Here is a 23,686-nt window from a genome sequence, read left to right as displayed (position 1 = left end):
AGGTAATCATGTAAACTGCCCTCTGCTAATAGACACATATCCACCTTCTTTGCTGCTTTTTTCCCCAGTAGCACTAATCACCATCCAGCAGTATATACTACTTTATTGATTCATTGTACTAGAATATAAGTTCCATAGTGTTTCTTTTTTTTTAACTGATAGATCTGCAGAGCATAGAGCTGCTGCTGCTTCGCTTCAGTCGTGTCCGACTCTGTGTGACCCCATACATGGCAGCCCACCAGGCTCCCCTGTCCCTGGGATTCTCCAGGCAAGAACACTGGAGTGGGTTGCCATTTCCTTCTCCAGTGCACAAAAGTGAAAAGTGAAAGTGAAGTCGCTCGGTCGTGTCCGACTCTTAGTGACCCCATGGACTGCAGCCTACCAGGCTCCTCCATCCGTGGGATTGTCCAGGCAAGAGTACTGGAGTGGGGTGCCATTGCCTTCTCCGAGAACATAGAGCAATGCCTGGCAAGTAGCAGGCAACTAGTATTTGTTAAATAATACCATCTGCCTTTTTCTTGTTTACATAGCTGTTGACCTTTTATCTTTAAAATGTATATATAATATGTATCTTTTATAGATATATAATATGTATCATACATATATGCTTTTTTTGGTCATAAGCCAAATATCTTACTTGCTTTGACCTCTCTTGTGCTGGTGTCACCTCTGCCTAGGATACTTTTTCCTCTCTGTGCCTTCTCCAGAGTTAATTTCCTGCTCTCACCTCTCTCTCCATCCCATTTAGATGTGGTCTTAATCTTTAGCACCTAACCTTTCCAGGGCATTTGCCGCTTCCTAATACTGGGTTTTGAATGTGTATCGCTCCTTTGCTGTATTGCACACCCCTACAGAGCCAAATCCAGGCCCTTTTGTAATGTTTCTTCCACTGGATTGACCAAAAAGTTTGTTAGGCTTTTCCCATAAATTGTTAAGGAAAAACTCAAACGAACTTTTGAACCAACCCAGTATATTCCAGTCAAAGGGTAGACTGGAGTAAATTAAAAAACTCAAGAGCTAAATCACTTGCTCAATTGCAATATAGTTGATACTTGAGTAGTGCACAGTGCAGGGGTTAAGAACACTGCCACTGGGGTAAAACCTGTGTGTAAGTTTATAGTTGGGCTCTGTATCCATGGATAAAACCAAGTTGCAGATTGTGTAGTACTGTAGTATGTGTTTATTGGACAGGGGGCAGGGAGTGTGTATGAGTGGACCCATGCAGTTCAAACCTGTGTTGTACAAGGGTCAACCTTTATCTATCCCCCTTTATCTATCACCAGGGACATCTATAGTGAAATTTATTTTACAGTATAAACTGTCTACACAAGACAGTGAAGCAAAAGTAACATTAAATAACATGGACTCAAACAGTCAAAAAGTTGTTTCATTTTCATGCCCTGCTCCCCTCCCCACCCATCTTTCTGTTACATCAAAGGTAAAGTATCAGTTCTTTTATGTAACACACACACACACACATACATATATATATATATTATTGTATTTATTCATGGCTGTTCTGAGTCTTGATTGGTGCTCCAGGGCTTTCTCTAGTTTTGGAGAGTGGGGGCTACTCTTTGTTGAGGTCCCTAGAGCACACAGATTTCAGGAGTTGTGGCACACAGCTCCACAGCATGTGGAATCTTCCGGGACGAGGGATGGAACCCATATTCTCTACATTGGCTTGCAGATTCTTATCCACTGGGCCCCCTGGGAAGTCCTATGTAACACTTAAAAAAACAACAACAACAACAACAAAAAACGGGCTTCTGGCTCAGCCTTTGGCAGACAACAGTAGCTTACTGAAAAGTACTGTTTCGTTTTCATTGTATCTGTTCTTAAGGCTACATCTACACACGTGATACGATTTAACATTACCAAAGTGATTTTAAAAGTGTTCCTCTTAAAATATATTAAGTAAAAGGAGACTCAGAAGTTCCTCTTATGCCTGTGATGTAGATATCTGGAAAGGGTATCACCCTGACTCAAACAGAAAACTGGATAGATGACAAAATCATGCATTTTATTGGGTCTGTCAGATGGCCGATGTGGCACGGCAATCAACTAGCCTTAATTTCAAGGATGGACAAACCCCTCCAAGGAGACAGGATGTAGACCTGCTCACCTGTAGCAGAGTGTGGGAGAAGTGTTGACCACCATATACGCAGATAAGAGAAAATCGACTAAAATATTAAAGAATTGCTAAAGACCAAACTGAAGCTAAGATGATAGTATAAAACCCCTGGGAGCCTGAGATATAGAGGGACCATGGATGCGTGGACCAGCTCTTTCCAAAAACTCTACCCCATGTTCGTGAGAAAGACTTGCGAGGAGTAGGGGTGCTGGACCTCTGTAGAGCCTCCCTGGGTTTGGAGACGTGCAAAGGAAGGAGGCATAGGAAAGTCGTGAAAACTTGCTTCTCCCTGCCTAGGTCCTTACCTCAGTAAGAGCAAAAAGGCCTAAGCCACTGGGGAGAAAGGGGAGCAGAAAACCCTGTCTACATAGGGCACAGGTAAAGACTCATTGCTGCTGGGCCAAGGTAAGAAAAAAACCTCTGCTCTTGGAAGGGACAGGATTCAATCCTGAGCCCCAGGATTTTATACCAATACCATTAAAGGCCTCCTGCAAATGCAAGAGGGGCAGGGAACTCCCCCTTCAAGACCAACCACAGATACAAGTTGGGGTTTGGCTGCCACAGAACGGAGGGACAAGAATGCTGAGAAGAGACTCATTCCCAAGTCTGGGCACAAAGGACTTAAGACTGAGGCTGAATTAGAACAAAGAACCCTGACTTCTCTCTGACTACCAACCCAGCAAGCAGTTGCTGGGGGCATGGGCAAAGGGCATAGAGACCTGTCGTTATGGTACAGGTATGCACAACAGCGGAAAGCTAAGGATGAACACTTGAGAAAAATTCTACAGTCCCAACCAAAAGACAAAATAACATTCACTTCGGTTCAGTCGCTCAGTTGTGTCCAACTCTTTGCGACCCCATGAATCGCAGCACGCCAGGCCTCCCTGTCCATCACCAACTCCCGGAGTTCACTCAGACTCACGTCCATCAAGTCAGTGATGCCATCCAGCCATCTCATCCTCTGTCATCCCCTTCTCCTCCTGCCCCCAATCCCTCCCAGCATCAGACTCTTTTCCAATGAGTCAACTCTTCGCATGAGGTGGCCAAAGTACTGGAGTTTCAGCTTTAGCATCATTCCTTCCAAAGAAATCCCAGGGCTGATCTCCTTCAGAATGGACTGGTTGGATCTCCTTGCAGTCCAAGGGACTCTCAAGAGTCTTCTCCAACACCACAGTTCAAAAGCATCAATTCTTCAGCGCTCAGCCTTCACAGTCCAACTCTCACATCCAGACATGACCACAGGAAAAACCATAGCCTTGACTAGATGGACCTTTGTTGGCAAAGTAATGTCTCTGCTTTTGAATATGCTATCTAGGTTGGTCATAACTTTCCTTCCAAGGAGTAAGCATCTTTTAATTTCATGGCTGCAGTCACCATCTGCAGTGACTTTGGAGCCCCCCAAAATAAAGTCTGACACTGTTTCCACTGTTTCTCCATCTATTTCCCACAAAGTGATGGGACCAGATGCCATGATCTTCGTTTTCTGAATGTTGAGCTTTAAGCCAACTTTTTCACTCTCCTCTTTCACTTTCATCAAGAGGCTTTTTAGTTCCTCTTCACTTTCTGCCATAAGGGTGGTGTCATCTGCATATCTGAAGTTATTGATATTTCTTCCGGCAATCTTGATTCCAGCTTGTGCTTCTTCCAGATCAGCATTTCTCATGATGTACTCTGCATATAAGTTAAATAAGCAGGATGACAATCTACAGCCTTGACATACTCCTTTTCCTATCTGGAACCAGTCTGTTGTTCCATGTCCAGTTCTACCTGTTGCTTCCTGACCTGCATACAAATTTCTCAAGAGGCAGGTCAGGTGGTCTGGTATTCCCATCTCTTTCAGAATTTTCCACAGTTTATTGTGATTCACACAGTCAAAGGCTTTGGCATAGTCAATAAAGCAGAAATAGATGTTTTTCTGGAACTCTCTTGCTTTTTCGATGATCCAGTGGATGTTGGCAATTTTATCTCTGGTTCCTCTGCCCCTGAACCAGCCTGAACATGAGGAAGTTCACAGTTCACATATTGCTGAAGTCTGGCTTGGAGAATTTTGAGCATTACTTTACTAGCATATGAGATGAATGCAATTGTGTGGTAGTTTGAGCATTCTTTGGCATTGCCTTTCTTTGGGATTGGAATGAAAACTGACCTTTTCCAGTCCTGTGGCCACTGCCGAGTTTTCCAAATTTGCTGGCATATTGAGTGCAGCACTTTCACAGCATCATCTTTCAGGATTTGAATTAGCTCAACTGGAATTCCATCACCTCCACTAGTTTTGTTCGTAGTGATGCTTTCTAAGGCCCACTTGACTTCACATTCCAGGATGTCTGGCTGTAGGTCAGTGATCACATCATCATGATTATCTGGGTCATGAAGATCTTTTTTGTACAGTTCTTCTGTGTATTCTTGCCACCTCTTCTTAATATCTTCGAAATCTGTGATACGCTAAAGGCAAGCATAGCAACAACAAAGCGCAAACCTAGCCCAGTTCCTGCCTAGATTGACCAAACCCCAAACAAATGGCCTGACAGAATAAGAGACTTGATTATTTCCAGACATTAATACTATTGACTTCAGTCTCTACTGATATATAAGTAAAAACTGGCATTCAATAAAAATTTTGAGATACACAATCAAGAAAAAAACCAACCCATTTGTGATAGACAATAAGACTATATTCACATATGATCTAGATATTGGAACTGTTGGTCAGGGACTTAACTCTGATTAACATGTTGAAGATCTAGTTGAAAATTGGGATAATATACATGAGTAGATTTCAGCAAACAGAAACTATAAGAAAGGGACAAACTGAAATGAAAAGCACAAGATCAGAGATGAGGAATATCTTCTCTGGGCTCATCAGAACACCTTATCATACCTGAGGAAATAATCAGGAAACTCAGAAACAGGTCAACAGAAATTATCCAAACTGAAACTCCCAAAAAGAAAACAGTACTCAATGTCTATGAAGAATAATAATATATAGTAGTTGTTCAGTTGTTCCTGACTCTTTGTGAGCCTATGGACTGTAGCCTGCCAGGCTCCTCTGTTCATGAAATTATCTGGCAAGAATACTGGAGGGGGTTATCATTCCCTTCTCCAGGGGATCTCTCCAATCTAGGGATTGAACCCGGGTCTCCTGCATTACAGGCAGATTCTTTACTGTCTGAGCTACCAGGGAAGCTCTCAAGGTCTATGGGATGATATCATATAGTCTAATACATCGTCGGAGTCCCAGACGGAGAAGAAACTGAGCAGAATATTTAAAGAAATAACTGTTAAGAATTTTCAAAATACAATGAAGGAAAACAAATCACAAATGTGTTAAGCTCAGATAAACCCAAGCACTTTCCTATACAGGAAAAAATAGACCATATGATCAAGCAATCCCAATCCACATGCAAAATGAAAACCTATGTCTATACAACAACCTGTATGTGAATGTTTATAATCCCTTTATTTGTTTTCACTGAAATCTGGATAACTCAAGTGTTCATTAATTGGCAAATGTGTGTGTGTTTTAACCCCAAATACATCCATACAGTGAAATTCTCGCAATAAAACGGTACAAATTACTGGTATATGTAACAATATGGATGAATTTCAAATACAGTATGCCAAGTTCAGTTCAGTCGCTCAGTCATGTATGACTCTTTGCTACCCCATGAACCACAGCTCACCAGGCCTCCCTGTCCAGCACCAACTCCCGGAGCTCACTCAGACTCACATCCATTGAGTCGGTGATGCCATCCAACCATCTTGTCCTCTGCTGTCCCCTTCTCCTGCCCTCAATCTTTCCCAGTATCAGGGTCTTTTCAAATGAGTCAGCTCTTCGCATCAAGTTGCCAAAGTATTGGAGTTTCAGCTTCAACATCAGTCCTTCCAGTGAACATCCAGGATTGATCTCCTTTAGGATGGACTGGTTGGATCTCCTTGCAGTCCAAGGGACTCTCAAGAGTCTTCTCCAACACCACAGTTCAAAAGCATCCATTCTTCTGCACTCAGCTTTCTTTATAGTCCAACTCTACATCCATACATGACTACTGGAAAACCACAGCCTTGACTAGAGGGACCTTTGTTGACAAAGTAATGTCTCTGCTTTTTAATATGCTGTCTAGGTTGGTCATAAATTTCCTTCCAAGGAGTTTAAAGTCTCTCAGTCATGTCCAACTCTTTGTGACTCCATGGACTGTAGCCCACCAGGCTCGGTCCATGGAATTTTCCAGGCAAGAGTACTGGAATGGGTTGCCATTTCCTTCTCCAGGGGATCTTCCTGACCCGGGGATGGAACCCCGGTATCCTGCATTGCGAGGCAGATGCTTTACTGTCTGAGCCACAGGGAAGCCCTTCCAAGGAGTAAGCGTCTTTTAATTTCATGGCTGCAATCACCATCTGCAAGAGAAGTCAAACCCAAAAGGATAGTTGATCCAAAAATGACTTAACAATACATGTGTTGATCCATAAGGCTTTTCATTTAAGAAGTTGGAAAAAAGTACTGTTGTCTTTGGATTTGTGGCTTCACCAGTTTTTAGCTACACGATCAGAAGCAAGTTAATCTCTCTAAACCTCGGTTTCCTTCTGTAAACGAGGTACAGTCACACTTGCCTAGAGGGCAGTGATTGCCAGAAAAGTACAGGACATCCTCCTAAATTTCACTTTCAGAAAAACGAGTCATTATTTAGTGTAAGCATGTTTGGAACAAATTTATACTAAAATAACTTTCGTTGTTTATCTGAAATTCAAATTTTACTAGACGTTATGCATTTTTGCTAAATCTGGCCACCCTAAAGCGGACTTACTGTGGGAATTAAATGAGATAGTCACCGCAAGACGTTCCCATTTTTTAGCATAATAAGCGTTCATTGGTGTCGACGCTGCTTTGATTCCAGGCCCTCGTTCATTATAGTTCCTTTATTCTTTCACTCAGTTTTTAAATAAACCAGTTGAACTTGTGACTCTTCATTCCTGGCTGTCACCACTGGAAGGAAGTAACTGGAGGCCAATTATTAAGAAATTCCAAGCAAGCGATGCCATTACACAAGGTGTCGCCCTCAAGGGCGCGCAAGACGCGTAAATAAGACGTAGACGTGCCGAGAGGCAGCCGCGGGGCCTGACGGGATTGTGGCGGTCCTCTCCCAACTCGGAAGCTGCGGCTGCCTCCAGACGCTCTCAAGATGGCGACCTCTCTAGGTTCCAACACCTACAACAGGCAGAATTGGGAGGATGCGGTGAGTGAGCCTGCCGGAGGAGGACAGAAAGAGGCAGCGAAGTCAGGGCTCCAGCGGGCGGGCAGGGACGTGGCTGCGGTGCGGCCGAGGGAATTCCAAGAAGAAGCCAGCACCGCGGCCTAACTCGGCTACGGCTGAAGGCTGGAGGGAGGCCCTCCTGAGGGCTTGGATGGAGGGGGTTTAGCCAGGGTCTGGGACCAGCTCCCTTTCTGTGCCTACTCCCTCCACTCTTTTCGAGCGGGTCTTTACTCCCGCCGCCTCCCGGAAGTGCATACAGCGCCCCCTCCCGCGACCCGGCCCGTGCTGGACCACGGGTTCCCCCTGTTCCCCAGCCTCGCTCCTCGCCCCCTCCCCCGCGCCGCACGACAGTGGCTGAGACGGCAAGGCCTTTGGAGCTTGGCGTTCAACCAGCTTTCCCATTTTCACCAGGACTTCCCTATTCTGTGCCAGACGTGTCTTGGAGAAAACCCATATATCCGAATGGTGAGTGAGTGTAAAACGGGACCTACTGTATGTGTTCTGTCCATGTTGTGGTACTCGCACACTGTCGGTCATGTAGTTCTTTTAGCCACGAAGAAGTAATGATGCTTCTTTACTAACCCGAAGCGTAGGAAGAATTTGCAAAGGACTGTCATGCTCTCTCACTTTGGAACTCGGCGACGGTCTGTGATCTAGGAGTCATAATAATAGTTAATATCCATTGAACATTTACCTAGGAGTCAGATCTGTTAACCAGAGGCAAAGAAAGTTTATGTCTTTTCAATACAGCAAGTAAGGTGTGGAACTGGGATTTAAGTTCAGATATTCTGACTCCAGGGGCCTCAGCAAATTAGGAGAACCAGGACTGAACTCAAGTGCCTTTTAGCTTCCACACCTTATAATGTGTTGAGTGTAAGGTACTTTCTCTCCTTATAAATAAGAGTAAACTTAGCAGCAGTTTATATTTAATAATTAGGGCTGTGTTGTGATCAATCTCGGAGGTATTGATTCACTATATACAGAGTACCATCACAGGATGAGTCTAGAGTAGTTACCTCTGACTAAACTTTGGAAAATGGACTGGCCCTGGCTGCATCCTCTGTGCTTTAGGGACTGTGGAAACCATTAGGAAATTGTTCTTGGAAGAAAACTTGGGAGCCAGAGGTGAATCTAAGAATTGGATCCATAAAATTCTTAAGAGGTCATAGTTTGTATGTGATTAGATTATATCCCAGCCCCTTCCTTGCCCTCCTCCCCAAAAAGGGTAGGGTCCCATTTCCCTCTCCCACCCCTTAAGATGCCAGGGATTTCCAGATACTTTTCTTGGAAACTGTGTAGAGAAGGAACAGGCATCAGCTTTTTTTCCCCGTGTCTGTAACTCCTCTATTTTTTCTATTTCAGACCAAAGAAAAGTATGGGAAGGAATGCAAAGTAAGTGTGTTAAAGAGTAATGATTTAGTTTTATTTTCCTTTTTTCTTTGACTCCCTGAGGTTTGAAGTCCTTTATAAAAGTGAGTGTGACACATGCATTCATGTATCATTTATGTACTCTTTGGCTGTTAACTATTTAGGTAGGGGTAAGAAAATGAGCCATTTAACGCAGGGATTCTTAACTTGATGTCTTTGGTTGGTCTTTGAACCCCCTGGGATTGCATATACCAAATGTTCTGTGATTATCAGTTCAGTTCAGTCGCTCAGTCGTGTCTGACTCTTTGCGACCCCATGAATTGCAGCACACCAGGCCTCCCTGTCCATCACCAACTCCCAGAGTTCACCCAGACTCTCGTCCATCGAGTCAGTGATGCCATCCAGCCATCTCATCCTCTGTGATTATGCCTATGAACATTTTTAAGCTGAGGGGGAAGGTCATAGATATAAGATTCTTAAAGAAGTATAGGACACTCCCTACTTACCCCATAAAAGATTAAGAATTACATTGTTAATGCTGGTGACCTCTAGAGTGGGAGGACTTTGATTTTTGAGTTTTTAAACTACTGAAGAAGAGTGTTGTAAAGGATTGAAACATCAGATCCTGTTTAGACTAGATGATTGCTAAGATCTCCTCTAAACCCTAGATTTGGGGATCCTTTCTTTGAATCTCCTGATGTTACTAAATCTCCTGGATTAATTGTCCAGATCAGGACCGTTAACACTCTGTGGCTTTATCTTGTGTTCCAGATCTGTGCCAGGCCATTCACAGTGTTTCGCTGGTGCCCTGGGGTCCGCATGCGTTTCAAGAAGACTGAAGTGTGCCAGACCTGCAGTAAATTGAAGAATGTCTGTCAGACCTGCCTTTTAGACCTAGAATATGGTATGTTTGACTTGTCCCATAGTTCTGAAAGTGTGCAGCTGCTCTAAACAACAGAGCGGTCTTCCTGTCTCCCTCTTCTCACCCTGTCTCTCTTTCTGACCCACTTTGAAATTTCTGTTGTGCTCTGCTTTTCCCAAGAAGAAAAGAACCATACTAGGTTATTCTAGAGTTCTGAACAACAATAGTGATTTTAAGAAAGGTTGGTAATTAATCAACACAACTATACTAAATACTATTTATACAGAAGGGAGGTTTAAGGCCTTCTGTATACCTTTATAGCCAAGGTAAGTTAGAGACATTGTTGCTATGACAGGTAATTTCTTTGCCTTAGACTCCTGTCTAGATCCAGAACATTTCTTCCACAATCCCTACCAAAGTTCAGGCTAATTGTGCTTTGGGTTTTTGATTCAACTATGTTGTTAGGACTGAGATACGCTGTATTGCTACTGTTTCAAAGTAACTTCTTTCGGCAGTGACTTTTTAACTGCAGGTGACTTTTTGTTTTTCAGAAAAACATCCTTTCAGCAAGTTTCTGCTATACAATAAAATGAAAAAGGAAAATCTGAGTTTATTTATGTTCAGAAAGTTAACTCTGCTAATCAGAGTCCTGGTCACATACCGTTTAATATTATTTGTATGTTTGTTAAGGGAGTGTTCTAGTTCTGCAGTACAGTGATCCTTACATGATTATGACTATTCAGAGGATCTGCAGGACAGGACTAAAAATAATACAGTTTTTACATTTGTTTTAAATCATGATATAGTAAAAGCTAGATGCGTTATTAATTGCAGGTCAAATCTGACTACAGTAAGAGCTTGTTCATCTAAAATATTTAAACATTCATTTCATGAAAACTTAGGAATTTGGATAATTTCTTAGAATGCTCTGTAGTAGTATTAGCTTGACAGTGCTACAGATTCTGAATTAAAATAAAGCTTCTATTACCAAATAAAGTGGAGAAAGGAAGAATGATGTTATATTATTCTGTCTACGTACTCAGTTTGGATATGGTTTAAAATGTATCTTGAGTTTTTTCTTCCTTTCCTTTGTTCTAGGTCTGCCCATCCAGGTTCGTGATGCAGGATTGTCTTTTAAGGATGACATGCCAAAGTCCGACGTCAACAAAGAGTACTACACACAAAATATGGAGAGAGAGGTGTGCTGTCACTTGCCTGATATAGTTTTATATTTGATGAAAGAATCCTAGGGGATTGACATAGTCTGTGTAATTTACCTTCGGAATGTGTCATTCCTCTGTAGATTTCCAACTCTGATGGAACGCGGCCAGTTGGCATGTTGGGGAAAGCCACATCCACCAGTGACATGCTGCTCAAACTGGCCCGGACCACACCCTACTACAAAAGGAATCGACCGCACATTTGCTCCTTCTGGGTGAAAGGAGAATGTAAGAGAGGAGAGGAGTGTCCATACAGGCAAGAGCTGAAGTGCTTTTTCAGTGTTTGCTTTCAGATGACTAGTTATCTATGAAGGGGAAAGTGCTAGACTAAACTATTTATGCTTCAAAATGTTAAAGTTTATTCAGCTAGTGTCATGTATCTTATATCTTAGGAGCAGAGATTGAATTGTTGTTTTTATGTATAATGGAACCTTTACCTATAAGCAAGCCTTGGGAGACTAAATTGCTCTGCCATAAAATATCAGTGTTGACCTCAGGTTCCTACCTACGATGTCAGTCTTGGCTCTCATGGTACGACTGGCTTGAATCTCAGTGTATAGTTGAAATCAGATTAAAGCCAGACTTCTAAAATGTGAGTATGTTTGAGTCAAGACTGCCAGTCATCTGGATTAGGAGTTTTTACCTTGGAGTTGGTAAACCCCACCCCGACAAAAAATTAGCTCTCCCTGTTTCTGGGGTTGGGTCCATAGATTAATCAAGGTCTTGAGTGGAATGCAAGACCTCAGATACATTAAGAACCGTTGCCCTAGAGAGGGGTAACCGTGTTGTGGTTACCTTTGGTTTTGAAGTGAATTGTGCGAGAAGCATTTCTTTCACATTTATTTATTTGTTGCTTGCTCTGGGTCCTTGTCGCTGTGTGTGAACTTTTCTCTGCTTGGAGTGAGTGGAGGCTGCTCTTTGTTATGGTGCACAGGCTTCTCATTGTGGTGGCTTCTCTTGTTGCAGAGCACAGGCTCCAGGTATTTGGGCTGCAGTAGTTGTGACACAGGCTCATTAATTGTGGCTCACGGGCCCTAGAACATGCGAGCTCCGGTAGTTGTGGTGCACCAGCTTAGCTGCTGCACGGCATGTGAAGTCTGAACCTGTGTCCCCTACATTGGCAGGCAGACTCCCATCCACTGTACCACCAGAGAAGCCCAAAAAGCATCTGTTTATAAGGAAACTTCCACCCTATGGCCATTTAAGTGACTTTTAGGAGGCTAGCACATCCTTGTGTGATACAGTAAGTTCCTTGATATTAGCTCTGTTTTAATAATTATGTTTTGGTATGGCCATGGTATCTGGTTCAAAAAACATTTCAGGGGTCTTTATATAGCTGCTGCTGTTTGATACCTGTAAAATTTTTTCCTTTGTTTCACCTTTATGCATTGTTCTTTCTTGAACCATAGACATGAAAAACCAACAGATCCAGATGACCCCCTTGCTGATCAGAACATTAAAGACCGGTATTATGGAATCAATGACCCTGTGGCAGATAAACTCTTGAAGCGGGCTTCAACAATGCCACGTCTAGACCCACCAGAGGACAAGACTATCACCACACTGTATGTTGGTGGTCTGGGCGATACCATTACTGAGACCGATCTAAGGTTTGTGAGTATAATTTTATGAGTTATCTTTACTTTCACCTGCCCTGGAATAATATTTTTTGGCAAAAACTTGAGAAAACATGATAATTCTGTACTGAGTACATTTTTTTTAGTTGCTCTATAGTATCGTACTGACTGGAATTTTTATAAAGTTCTTTATGATGACAGATAATAGTCTTCAACAGTGCTTATTCCATGCTTGCTTAGGATAATAATTACATGAGATTCTATTTGACCTAATAACCATTAGAATTTCTAAAGATGGCACATAACCAAGAATGATTAATTACACAGAAGAAAGAGAGATTTGCAGTTATAAAAAAATAGATGATTTAACTTGTTGATTTTTTTAAAGAGATTGGTATTTGGTAATTTTGTGTTATTCTTGTATTTTGCTTGGCTAGATAAGACATCTGGGCAGATAGTGGTGGAAATTACTTCTTGCAAAGATCGTGGAGAAGACACTCTTCCAGGTGTAGAACCTGCCCTTGTTAGCCTGTCTACATCAAACTAAGTGAGCTAGACAGTTCCCCAGGGATGGCAGGCTCTTCCACCGCCTCTTTCTCTTCTTTTTTGCAACCTTATGACATTTTTTATTTAAACATTCTTGGCTCATCAGCCCTGGGCACAGTACTTTGCTAACCTCTTATCTAGGATTTAACATCCTTAGGGAACCTACTGGAGCCCCCTTTCCTCCATAGGAAAAGCCCTGAGATGTTTGATAGCCTTTACTCATTTTTTTTCTTTCCCTTCTTCAGTACACAGTGCCCACAGTAGGGGCAACCACAGTAGGCATAGGGGAGACCACCTACAGGTAATTAGGCAGATCACCGTGAGGCCACTTGCCTCGTGGTGAATCAGTGAAAGAGTATTAACTCTTTTTTCTTTTTTATTAAATCCATATTCAGCCTCCTGGGAATGTCTGTGTTGTCAGCTCTCGTTTTTCTCTACCTGTATCCCTTCAGGAATCACTTCTATCAGTTTGGAGAGATCCGGACCATCACTGTTGTACAAAGACAGCAGTGTGCTTTCATCCAGTTTGCTACAAGGCAGGCTGCAGAAGTGGCTGCCGAGAAGTCCTTTAATAAGTTGATTGTCAATGGCCGCAGGCTCAACGTGAAATGGGGAAGGTGAGCGTGAGACTATATTAAAATAGCATTGGGACTTCCCTGGCCAGCCAGTGGTTAAGACTCTGTGCTTCCACTGCAGGTGGTGTGGGTTCGATCCCTGGTCAGGGAACTAAGATCCCATATGCTGCATGACACACCAAAAAAGAAAAAGCATTATTGAAATTTTCAAGAAACCTTTTCATTATCTGGGGGCTAGTAAGCTTTTGGTGAACGGCCTTAAATCAGTAGGACATTTAAAAAGAACTTTTCATTATGTCTGATGCTCGTTCCTGTGGATATCAGGAAGATGCTACTTTGGAAATTTATTCAGGGTTTTTGTGTAGTAATCTGATGCTTTGAAGGTTCATGTGTTTTGTGACCAGATATTATAGGTCAAGGATAATACTAGGGCATGCGAGTTTACACATGAATTAAATAGACCTGGATTCTGTCCTTAAAGGCCAATTGTTTAGTGAAGAAGAACAGCTAATTTAAGCCTGAAAGTGTTTATTGCATAAGAGAGAGACAGGTAAAATGCCCTGAACGTTCAAAAGTGGAACAAGTTTCTGGCTTGGAGCCAGGGAGACCTCTCAGAGCAGCAGCAGGCCTCATAGAGTGCTTCCTGAACACTGGGCTCAGCACAGTGTTGTTGCCTCCTGCATCCCCTAAAGCGATGCTAGCAAATTTTGAAACCAAGTATTTCTGTCTTCAAAACCTTTGCTCCTGTTCACTGTGCACTGTGGCATTTATGAGGAAAAAGTGAGTGCTGAAGAGGAGGCAGGAGTGAAGGAGCTCTGCTGGACTAGGAAACGTGAGAAACAGAGGTGTGAGAGAAGGTGGAACCAAGTGCTGATAGCGTGAATGTTTGTGTCTCCCAGGTCCCAGGCAGCCAGAGGGAAAGAAAAGGAGAAGGACGGAACCACAGACTCTGGAATCAAGCTCGAGCCCGTTCCAGGGCTCCCAGGAGGTGAGTGCAGATTCTGCCTACCCAGTAGCTTGCTAACTTCAGATACTCATACTGCCCTGACCTTCCTCGAATGTTAGAGGAGACCAGCCTCTGGCTCCCAGCAGCTGGGTTCTCCCAGCAGGACCCCTCAGGATTTCAGGGTAGTGGAACTGTTGCACAGTGGTCTCTGCTCTAACTAGCTCTCTTCTCTTCTCTAGCGCTTCCTCCTCCTCCTGCCGCAGAAGAAGAAGCCTCTGCCAACTACTTCAACCTACCCCCGAGTGGTCCTCCGGCCGTGGTGAACATTGCCCTGCCACCCCCACCTGGTATTGCCCCGCCTCCACCCCCAGGTAACTTCTTAGGAAGTAGGGAAATGGGTTAGACTTAACTCAGGAAAATCCTCCTGAAGTCTGTCCAGACCCTGTACCGTCATGTCTAACATATCTAAGCCTTCGGGTCTGCTCCATAGATGTCTGCAAGTAAATCTGATTGTTGTCATTCCGGGTATTTTCATTTTTTACTGGCTTGCTAAGAAGGAAGTCACCAGTTTTCTAAAGATCTAAGTATATGTATCATCAGAATGGGAGTTACTGTGATTACAACGATCTATCACCAGTTTAGGACTTCCCAGGTAGCACTAGTGGTGAAGAACCTGCCTGCCAATTCGAGAGACATAAGGAGGATCCCTGGGTTGGGAAGATCCTTGGAGGAGGAAATGGCAACCTACTCCAGTATTGTTGCCTGGGAAATCCCATGGACAGAAGAGGCTGGCAGGGTACAGTCCATAGCATAACAAAGAGTTGGACAAACTTAAGTTTAAACTTAAGTTGTAAAGCAACTTAACATCATCAGTTTGTTCTCTGTTCTATATCTTAACTGATGCCCTAGAGCATCATTGCTTAAAGGGTAGGCTGTGGGTGTCATCTGCTTGCAGCAAGACAAGGAGTTTGCACCAGAATGTAAATTCGTTAAGGAAGTCTTTTTTTCCCTTAATCTTTTTATTTATTTATTTGGCTGCACCAGGTCTTAGTTGCCGCACGCAGAATCGTAGGTTTTTGTTGCAGTATGAGGGATCTTTACTTGGGGCTTGCACGATCTTTAGTTGTGGCATGGAACTCTTAGTTGTGGCATGCAGGATCTAGTTCCCTGACCAGAGATGGAACCTGGGCCCCCTGCATTGGAAGTGTGGAGTCTTAGCCACTAAACCACCAGGGAAGCTCCTAAGGAAGTCGTGTTAACAAAAAAATTGTTAGATGAACTAAACAGTGTGCTTAATTGTGTAATGAAGTTACAGTTTGACTCTAGCTCTTTATCTTGTCCGTGACAAGTAATAAACAGTTCAGGGATCAGCACTTTGTACAGCACTGTCAGTGCCAGCGTGAACTGTGTGAGTAAATCACAAGTAACCGGTTCGCCTGGGCAGAGTTCCCATACTTGCTGGAGTAAGTCCTGGTTTCTGAACAACCTTCATTCTAGTATAAAGCATTGAGATTAACGATGACAGGGTCTTGCCTGATTTCTCCCTCACCTCCCAAATTCTGATCAAATCCTATCTGGTAGGATTGGCATGTTTGAGAGATAGCAAAGGCTCAGGTGACATACTAGCAATACCTTGAGACCTATGGAGTTGTTTTTAGCCGTCCTGAGGGGAAAAGTTTCTAAAACCAAAGAAGTCATGCAGGTAGACATTCCTAAGCAAGTCTTGTAAGCCAGCATTTTCTGAAGCACCATGTCAGTTTGATTTATGTGTAGCTGGTTTGGACATTAGAAAGATTCATGGTTTGAAAGGTTATCAAGAGAATTGCAAACCTAACAGATTTGTTCTCTCCCATCTGTAGGTTTTGGACCACACATGTTCCACCCCATGGGACCACCCCCTCCTTTCATGAGGGCTCCAGGACCAATCCATTATCCTTCTCAGGACCCTCAGAGGATGGGAGCACATGCCGGGAAGCACAGCAGCCCCTAGCACTCATCACCGCTCTGGGGCTCTACAGAAGAGAGGGCGCTTAAAAATCCTAGTAAATGAATCCCGGAATAAATATATTTTTCCTTCCTTTGTAGTTTCCATGGTAGTAGAATGTATTCAGATGTGGGCAGTTGGAGAACAACAGCCATGATTTTCCTCTGTGTGTTCTCAAAGGATTGATGGACCTGAAATAAGCTGCCATTAACACATCTGGTTACTGCTATAACATTACTAATAAAACTTAATGCCTCTTCCCCTCATCTGTATGGGGAACAAGTAACTGGGTGAATTGGAATGTCCAACGGAGTTGCCATCCCAACCATATGTTCATTTTGTATCTTCTTTTGGCGGGTGGGGGGTGGGAAATGACCTGCAGTAAGAAAAACAAGCAAACGATTTTTGACCATTTTTATGTCCATTGGATATTTTCCTTTTTATCATCTAGAAAAAGATTACTAGTACTAATCATTGTAGTGGCAAGAGTGTGATTTAATGCTTCTATAGTCACACTCTTGAAAGACAAATAGAAACAGCACCCAGCAGAACCCAGATCTTATCTCTCCTTTCCTGATTTATTACTAAAGGAATCTGGCTGATAGTTTTACTTCTTCACGCTACCAAAAAAGACAAAAATTACTTTTTATTCCTATCAATCAGATGGAGACACAGATTTCATGGAGCTGTGTATCATTGAAGAAACCTGGTATTTGAGATGAAATTATTTTAAAGAACTTCCTGTAAAACACTTTAACAAACTGTGAAAGGAAAAGAATTAAGAGTGTGTTTAAATGGAAGACTTGTGGCCTATGGCTGGAATGTCGATTTTCAGCATTCACCTTTGTGTGACTTCAGCGTCTCATTTTAATCCCCTGTTCTAGGCAGGGGATTCTGTTTGGTCTTAGAATATTTGGAAATAATTGAATTGTAGATGGCAAAAAAAAAAAGAAAAATTGATGTTGTGTTGTATTTTTGTTTTGAAAAATTAAAACGGGTCAATTTTCCAAATGTTGTCATAGGTTTATTTCTGTTTTCTTTATCCTTGGTAGCTGAAGTTGAGGTCAGTGGGAGTTAGAAACAAGTTATATATAAAGATATGTTTTTGCTTTAGATATGTTTTTGTTTTGATTCTGATCTTTATCTAGTCTAAAAGACCCAGGCCCTTTTAGTACTTATGTCAAAGGTTACTTGTGGGGTTGAAATGAGATAATACACAGAAGGCACTCAACACAGAGCCTGCCATGTGGTTATGGATACATGGTAGCTTTAAAATGTCATCTTAGTATTATATAAGTCATTTTAAAAGGAATCAGGAAAAATTGATACAAGCCCATTTTAAGATTTAAAATTAATTTAGAAGCACTTAGACAATTTAATTCTAGTAGTATCAGATGTGAAGCAATGTAGGGATACTTCCAAATATTCTGACACCCTTCGGGTAGGGTTTTTTGTGATGGTGGAGGGAGGGTTACTTTTGAGCATGTAAGAGATTTTTAGCCAGTCTGGTAATGTAAGCAGTGTTTTTTATCTCGAATTCAACTATATCTGTGTATGTATATATATATATATATATATATATATATATGTAATCTTGACTATCCAATTGTGTATTCCTGCCTTTTTGAGAACATTCTAAATGTTTGTTTACTAGCTGGCTATGGATAAGTGTTTTTTAAAAAGTATAAGCAAACAAAGTATAAAGTAAGTACTTGATTAGCCTTAAGTAAATCAGAATTATGAGCAATTAGATTTTGGCAAAAACTCAGAGGTGCTTACCAAACTCTATTTCTTTTTCCTCTAGAGAACATAGCCAGGGGTTCACTTGGCGAAAAGTAAACTTTGCCATTCCCAGACCTCGGCTGTAGAAACACCTCACCCACTCAGAGCTATGAACTCTGTCCCATCTGCTGGCTGAATGCACAGGAGGATGATCTCTGGAAGATGGCAGTCACACAATGGAAGGAGGCTGGGTTCCTCTATCACTGCTAAAAGGAGAGCATTATGATAGGAATTTTTGTTAGAGTAAGCCATTGAGTCCTGAGGATCTATCTGTAACAGCAGCTAGTGTTACTCTCATAAAAGATGTCAGATCTGATCACAAAAAATAAAGAAAACTCATTTTTTATTTACACTGAGTAGTGGAGATTTTTACTTTTTAAAAAATTGAAGCATAGTTGATTTACATATGTTAATTTCTAATGTACAGCAAAGTGACTCAGTTACACACATGTATACTACCCCACTTCAGTACTCTTGCCTGGAAAATCCCATGGATGGAGGATCCTGGTAGGCTGCAGTCCATGGGGTCGCTAAGAGTCGGACACGACTGAGCGACTTCACTTTCACTTTTCACTTTCATGCATTGGAGAAGGAAATGGCAACCCACTCCAGCATTCTTGTCCCACGGACGGGGGAGCCTGGTGGGCTGCCGTCTATGGGGTCACACAGTCAGACATGACTGAAGTGACTTAGCAGCAGCAGCATACATACTTTTTAATATTCTTTTCCATTATAGTTTATCCCAGGATGCTGACTGTATTTCCCTGTGCTATACAGTAGGACCTTGTTTATCCAGTCTGTATGTGATAGTTTACGTCTACCAATCCCAAACTCCCAGTCTATCCCTCTCCCTCCATTTGAGAACCACAAGTCTGTTCTTCATGTCTGTGAGTCTGTTTCGTAGATAGGTTGATTTGTGCCATATTTTAGATTCCACATATAAGTGATATCATGTGATGTTTGTCTTTCTGACTTACTTCACTTGGTATAATAACCTCTAGTGGCATTCATGTTGCTACAAATGGCATTGTTCCATTCTGTTTTGTGGGTGAGTAGTAGTCCATTGTATATATGTACCACGTCTTCATCCGTTTATCTGTTGATAGACATTTAGGTTGTTTGCATGTCTTGGCTGCTATTAATATTGGGGCGCATGTGTATTTTTGAATTACAGTTTTGTTCAGATATGTGCCCAGGAGTGGGATTGCTGGATCATATGGTAATTCTAGTTTTCTCAGGAACCTCCATACTGTTTGCAATAGTGGCTGCACCAACTTACATGCCCACTGACAGTATAAGAGTTCCCTTTTCTCTACACCCTCCTCAGCATTTGCTATTTGCAGACTTTTTAGTGGTGGCCGTTCTGACGGATGTGAGGTCGTACCCCATGGCGGTTTTGATGTGCACTTCTCTAATAGTGATATTGAGCATCTTTTTATGTGCCTATCAGCCATCTGTATGTCCTCTTTGGAGAAAGGTCTATTTAGGTCTTCTACCCATTTTTCAATGGGATTTGTTTGTTGTTGAGTTGTGTGGGCTCAGTATTGTTTTGGAAATTGAGCCCTTATCAGCCCCATCATTTGCAAATATTTTCCCCCATTCTGTTGTCTTTCTTTGTTTTTATAGTTTCCTTTGCTATGCAAAAGCTTGTAAGTTTGATTTGGTCCCATTTGCTTATTTCTATTTCTCTTACCTTGGGAGACTGACATTGGTACGATTTATGTCAGAATGTTTTGCCAATGATCTCTTTTAGAAATTTTATGGTGTCTTTTCTTATATTTAAGTTATTAAGCCATTTTGAGTTTATTTTTGTGCATTGTGTGAGAATGTATTCTAACTTCATTGATTTACATTCAACTGTCCAATTTTCCCAGCACCACTTGTTGAAGAGCCTTTTTTCCATTTTATACCTTGCCGCCTTTGTTGAAGGTCAATTGTTCGTAGGTGTATGGGTTTATTTCTGGGTTCTCTATTCTGTCCTGTTGATCTGTGTGTCTGTTTTTGTACCAATACCACAGTTTCAGTTACTGTAGCTTTGTAGTAGTGTCTGAATTCTGGGAGGGTTATACCTCCTGCTTTGTTCTTTTTCCTCAGGATTTGCCTTGACAATTCTGAGTCTTTTATGTTTCCATATAAATTTTAGGATTATTTGTTCTAGTTCTGTGAAAAATGTCATGGGTAATTTGATATAGATCACATTACTGTAGATTGTTTTGGGTACTATGGCCAATTCACCAATATTCCTCTAATCCAAGAGCATGGGATGTCTTTCTGTTTATTGAATCTTCTTTAATGTCTTTTATTAACATTTTATTTGTTGTTGTTGTTCAGTCGCTAAGTCATATCCCACTTTTGTGACCCCACAGACTGCAGCATGCAAGGCTCCCCTGTCCTTCACTGTCTCACAGAATTTGCCCAAATTCATGTCCACTGAGTCAGTGATCCTGTCTAACCATCTCATCCTCTGCAGCCCCCTTTTCCTTTTGCCTTCAGTCTTTCTCAGCTTCAGGGTCTTTTCCACTGAGTTGGCTCTTTGCATCATGTGGTCAAAGTATTGGAGCTTTGGCATCAGTCCTTCCAATGAATATTCAGGGTTGATTTCCTTAGGATTGACTGGTTTGATCTTCTTGCAGACCACAGGACTCTCAAGAGTCTTCTTCCAATTCAAAAGCAAGTCCTCAGCATATAACTCTTTGGCCTCCTTGGTCAGATTTATTCCTAAGTATTTTATTTGGCATGATTTTAAAAGGTATTCTTTTTATATTCTCTTTCTGCTCTTTCATTGTTAGTGTAAAGAAATGCAACTGATTTCTGTATGTTAATCTTGTATCCTGCCACCTTGCTACAGCCATGTCACTTGAACACATCAGATCTCATCTGATCTTGGAAGCTAAGCAGGGTAAGACCTGGTTAGTACTTGGGTGAGAGTAATGATGATTTAAACAGATTCTAGAGCCAGAACACCTGAGATCAAATCCTCACTTCAGCACTCCCAGCTCGCACACTACCTAACCTCTGTCTAGTGGTCACAGTGCCTTACCTCCTAACCATTCTCACTGCCTGTAGTATTTTGAGCTCCTCCCCTCTTGGAGAAGGCTCAGAAGGTATAGCCTCATGACAGCTGGATAAAGGCAGTAAAGGCCCATGGGGCAAAGAGTGAATGTTGGAAAGCCAAATCAAAAGTCCATGGGGACCTGAAGTAAATGGAGGTGAAATCAGAGGGTTCTAGGGTGACCCTTCTTCCTCACCACTAACCCGTCAAGTGCCTGGTTTAGTCAACTGGGTGGAAAGATGCCTTCTCCCGAATAGAGAATGCAGCGGCAATTTCTCAGTCTTTCCTTGTTTTTCATGAAATTGATAGATTTAAAGAGGACTAACTGGTCAGGTATTTTGTAAATGTCTCTGAGTTTGTATTTGTTTAGACTGGGCTTATGAACTTGGGGGAAATATCACAAGGTGGGAGTGCCCTTCTCATCCGTTTACATCAGGAAGTTGAGTTGATGATGTTAACCTTGATCACTTGGTTAAAGTGGTGTCTGTAAAGTTACTATTTTTCCTTCCTGTGCCCTTTGGAAGCAAGTCAGTAAGTCCAGTCTGTAATGAGTAGGAGGGGAAATAAGTTCCACCTCCTGGAGGGGGTGGTACCCATATGTATTATTTTAAGTCTTTTGTAGGGAAGGAAGATCTGTCCTTGCCCCTCATGTATTTGTTTATTCAGTCACTTCATTATATCACTGAATTCACGAATATTTACCTTATTCTTTCAGTTATAATCTCCTATGGGTTGTCTTCACTCTCTTGACTGTTTTTTGATGCACAAAAGTTTTAATTTTATGTATTCACTTTTTAAAGTGTTTCATAGGTAGTTGAAAATAATGAGTATTGTCTAATTTAATGAGGCAGGATTCTACACTTCATTTTATTGTTCAAAATTTTTATATCCATATCCATTATTTGTCTGCCAAGCAGTCAACAATTGAAAGAAATGTGTTAAACCTTCCACTGTGATTATGGGTTTAGTGTATTATATAAGGGTATTTATCACAATAATCCTTTTTTTTTTTTTTTTGCCAGAAGTCTCCTTTGTCTGATGTTAATATGGCTAGAGCACATTTCTTTGGGATAATATTTAACTGGCTTATCCTTTTCCATTTATTTTATTTTTGTGTCATATTTTCAGGAGTGCTGCTTTGTGAACAGCATAGAGCTAGAATTACTTTTTATCCAATTTGTGAGTTTCTGTCTTTAAACTGGTGAGTCTTATCTATGTGTATTTATTGTGATAACTGATATATTTAAATATATTTATACCACTTTATGTGCCTTCGCTTTTTTTTTAACTCTTCCTGCTCTCTGTTGAATTGATTTCTCTGCTCATCATTGCTCCTTACATTCTATGCTTTCTCTATGGATCTTGCCCAAAAAATGTTCTTTTATAGTTATCTTGGAGATTAATGAAAACTCTCTTCCTATTTATTTCTCTGAAAGTTAACTTTTTTTTTTTTTTTGCTGTGGCACGCAGCTTGCAGGATCTTAGTTTCCCACCAGGGGTCGAACCCTCGCCCCACGCAGTGGAAGCACAGAGTCGTAACCACTGAACCACCAGGAAAGTCTCTGCTCTCACTTCTTGAAGATGTTTTTCCATTATTGCTGTCGACCTTTTTTGTCTGGAGCCTCCAAAGTATCTTTGTGACTTTGGGGTTCTGTGAGTGTTCACTGCCATGGTTCCTAAGTGTGGCTTTAGTTTATCCTTCTCATGACGGGGTGAAGATTATGTGAGTTTATGTCTCTGATCAAATCCGGAGAATCCCAAGTCATTCAAAACTCCTTCTGGAACTCTTGTTAGTAATGCTGGACAATCAATCTACCCATTAACTTTTTAATTTATTTTATCATTTATTTATTTTGGCCACACTCCACAGTTGTAGGGTCTTAGTCCCCTGACCAGGGAGGGAACCTGGGCCCTCAGCAGTGACAGCGCTGAGTCCTAACACTGGACCGCCAGGGGATTCCCGTGTCCACTAACTTTTTTAAAAGGAGGGATCGTTTTGGTAAAATGTAACTCATGTACCAAAAAAGTGCGTAAACAACAGATGCACAACTAAATTAAATGTTTTAAGTGGATATCTGTATAACAATCACATTTATCTGGAAATAGAAACTGTCCAGCTTTCCCCAGAAGGGGCATTATGTCCCTTCACAATCACAAAAGTCCTGATTTCATATTAAACCCCTCCTTGCGTCAGTAAACATGTTTTGCGCGCCTGCCTGCCTTTGCTCAGTTTTGTTGCTGAGACGCCTCCGTGTCGTGTCACTGCAGTGCATTCATGGCCACTGCTGCCATGTCTGCTGCCCGTTGTCCCAGTGTTTGGGTTACTCGCAGCCCCTTTCATTTCTATATCACTGTACGACTTCATTCACGTAAAGAACAAAAGCAGGCAAAAGT

The 23,686-nt window shown here is 41.8% G+C and overlaps 1 protein-coding gene and 1 long non-coding RNA gene across 3 annotated transcripts; one reads left to right on the top strand and one right to left on the bottom strand.

Annotated features, from left to right (window-relative positions):
* Positions 1 to 5,572: 5,572 nt before the first annotated feature.
* Positions 5,573 to 7,193, bottom strand: LOC138988570 (uncharacterized). The gene is made up of 2 exons (XR_011464868.1): positions 6,934 to 7,193; positions 5,573 to 6,526 (listed from the first exon to the last, which is right to left on the bottom strand). It is a non-coding gene; the product is annotated as an uncharacterized lncRNA (long non-coding RNA).
* A 10-nt stretch (positions 7,194 to 7,203) lies between these two features.
* RBM22 (RNA binding motif protein 22) lies at positions 7,204 to 18,596 on the top strand. 2 transcript variants are annotated; one of them, XR_011464867.1, is made up of 12 exons: positions 7,204 to 7,362; positions 7,792 to 7,845; positions 8,743 to 8,772; positions 9,520 to 9,652; positions 10,709 to 10,809; positions 10,914 to 11,086; positions 12,240 to 12,440; positions 13,406 to 13,570; positions 14,428 to 14,516; positions 14,714 to 14,845; positions 16,334 to 16,516; positions 18,263 to 18,596. XR_011464867.1 is itself a non-coding variant. In XM_005897334.2 (11 exons), exons 1-11 carry the CDS (start codon positions 7,309 to 7,311, stop codon positions 16,462 to 16,464), a joined length of 1,263 nt encoding a protein of 420 aa, XP_005897396.1. In that variant the 5' UTR covers positions 7,205 to 7,308; the 3' UTR covers positions 16,465 to 17,473. The 2 variants fall into 2 exon arrangements, 1 of the variants encoding a protein (XP_005897396.1); XM_005897334.2 differs by lacking the exon at positions 18,263 to 18,596 and having other exon boundaries at positions 7,205 to 7,362; positions 16,334 to 17,473.
* The last annotated feature ends 5,090 nt before the right edge of the window (positions 18,597 to 23,686 follow it).

Source organism: Bos mutus, chromosome 7 (assembly GCF_027580195.1).
Source record: "Bos mutus isolate GX-2022 chromosome 7, NWIPB_WYAK_1.1, whole genome shotgun sequence".
In the NCBI taxonomy this organism is placed as follows: Eukaryota; Metazoa; Chordata; class Mammalia; order Artiodactyla; family Bovidae; genus Bos; species Bos mutus.
The sequence above is the reverse complement of the archived record's forward strand: the minus strand, read 5'-3'. Positions and strand labels throughout refer to the sequence as shown.